Raw genomic sequence first — 820 nt, forward strand, 5'->3', positions numbered from 1 at the left:
GAGAGAGAGAGAGAGAGAGAGAGGGAGAGGGAGAGGCTGGAGAAGACCGAGGGAGAGACAGAGACACACACGCACAAGAACTGGGGGTGGCTGGGAGACCCGCAGCTGCCATAAGGACCTTGTCTGGTGGTGGGCATGTGAGTGGGCAGCAGGGGAAGACCTGCCGCCTCTGACCCCCCACCTCCTGCCCTTGGGACCTTCCAGCCCAGGCTAGCAGAGGCGGCGGGGGATGGCGGACTCGTGCCGGAACCTTACCTATGTGCAGGACTCGGTAGGGCCGGCCACCAGCACCCTGATGTTCGTGGCGGGTGTGGCGGGCAACGGGCTGGCGCTGGGCATCTTGGGGGCACGGCGGTGGTCGCGCCCATCGGCCTTCGTGGTGCTGGTCACCGGGCTGGCGGTGACGGACCTGCTGGGCACGTGCTTTCTGAGCCCTGCCGTGTTCGTGGCCTACGCTCGCAACAGCTCACTGCTGGGCCTGGCGCGGGGCGGCCCTGCGCTGTGCAACACCTTCGCTTTCGCCATGACCTTCTTTGGCCTGGCCGCCACACTCATCCTCTTCGCCATGGCCGTGGAGCGCTGCCTGGCGCTCAGCCACCCCTACCTGTATGCCCAGCTGGATGGGCCGCGCTGCGCGCGCCTGGCACTACCTGCCATCTATGCCTTCTGCACCCTCTTCTGCTCGCTGCCCCTGCTGGGCCTGGGCCAACACCAGCAGTACTGCCCGGGCAGCTGGTGCTTCATCCGCATGCGCTCGGCTGAGCCGGGCGGCTGTGCCTTCTCGCTGGCCTATGCCAGCCTCATGGCCCTGCTGGTGGCC

At 67.4% G+C, this 820-nt stretch overlaps 1 protein-coding gene across 1 annotated transcript; it reads left to right on the forward strand.

Annotated features, from left to right (window-relative positions):
* Positions 1-229: 229 nt before the first annotated feature.
* On the forward strand, positions 230-814 carry LOC103584749 (prostacyclin receptor; the record flags this gene model as incomplete). Its single annotated transcript, XM_008565632.1, has 1 exon — positions 230-814. A coding segment is annotated over exon 1 (585 nt), but the record flags the coding sequence as incomplete, so codon positions are not given.
* Between the last annotated feature and the right edge of the window lie 6 nt (positions 815-820).

Source organism: Galeopterus variegatus, unplaced genomic scaffold, assembly GCF_000696425.1.
Source record: "Galeopterus variegatus unplaced genomic scaffold, G_variegatus-3.0.2 Scaffold98642, whole genome shotgun sequence".
NCBI classification, from domain to species: Eukaryota; Metazoa; Chordata; class Mammalia; order Dermoptera; family Cynocephalidae; genus Galeopterus; species Galeopterus variegatus.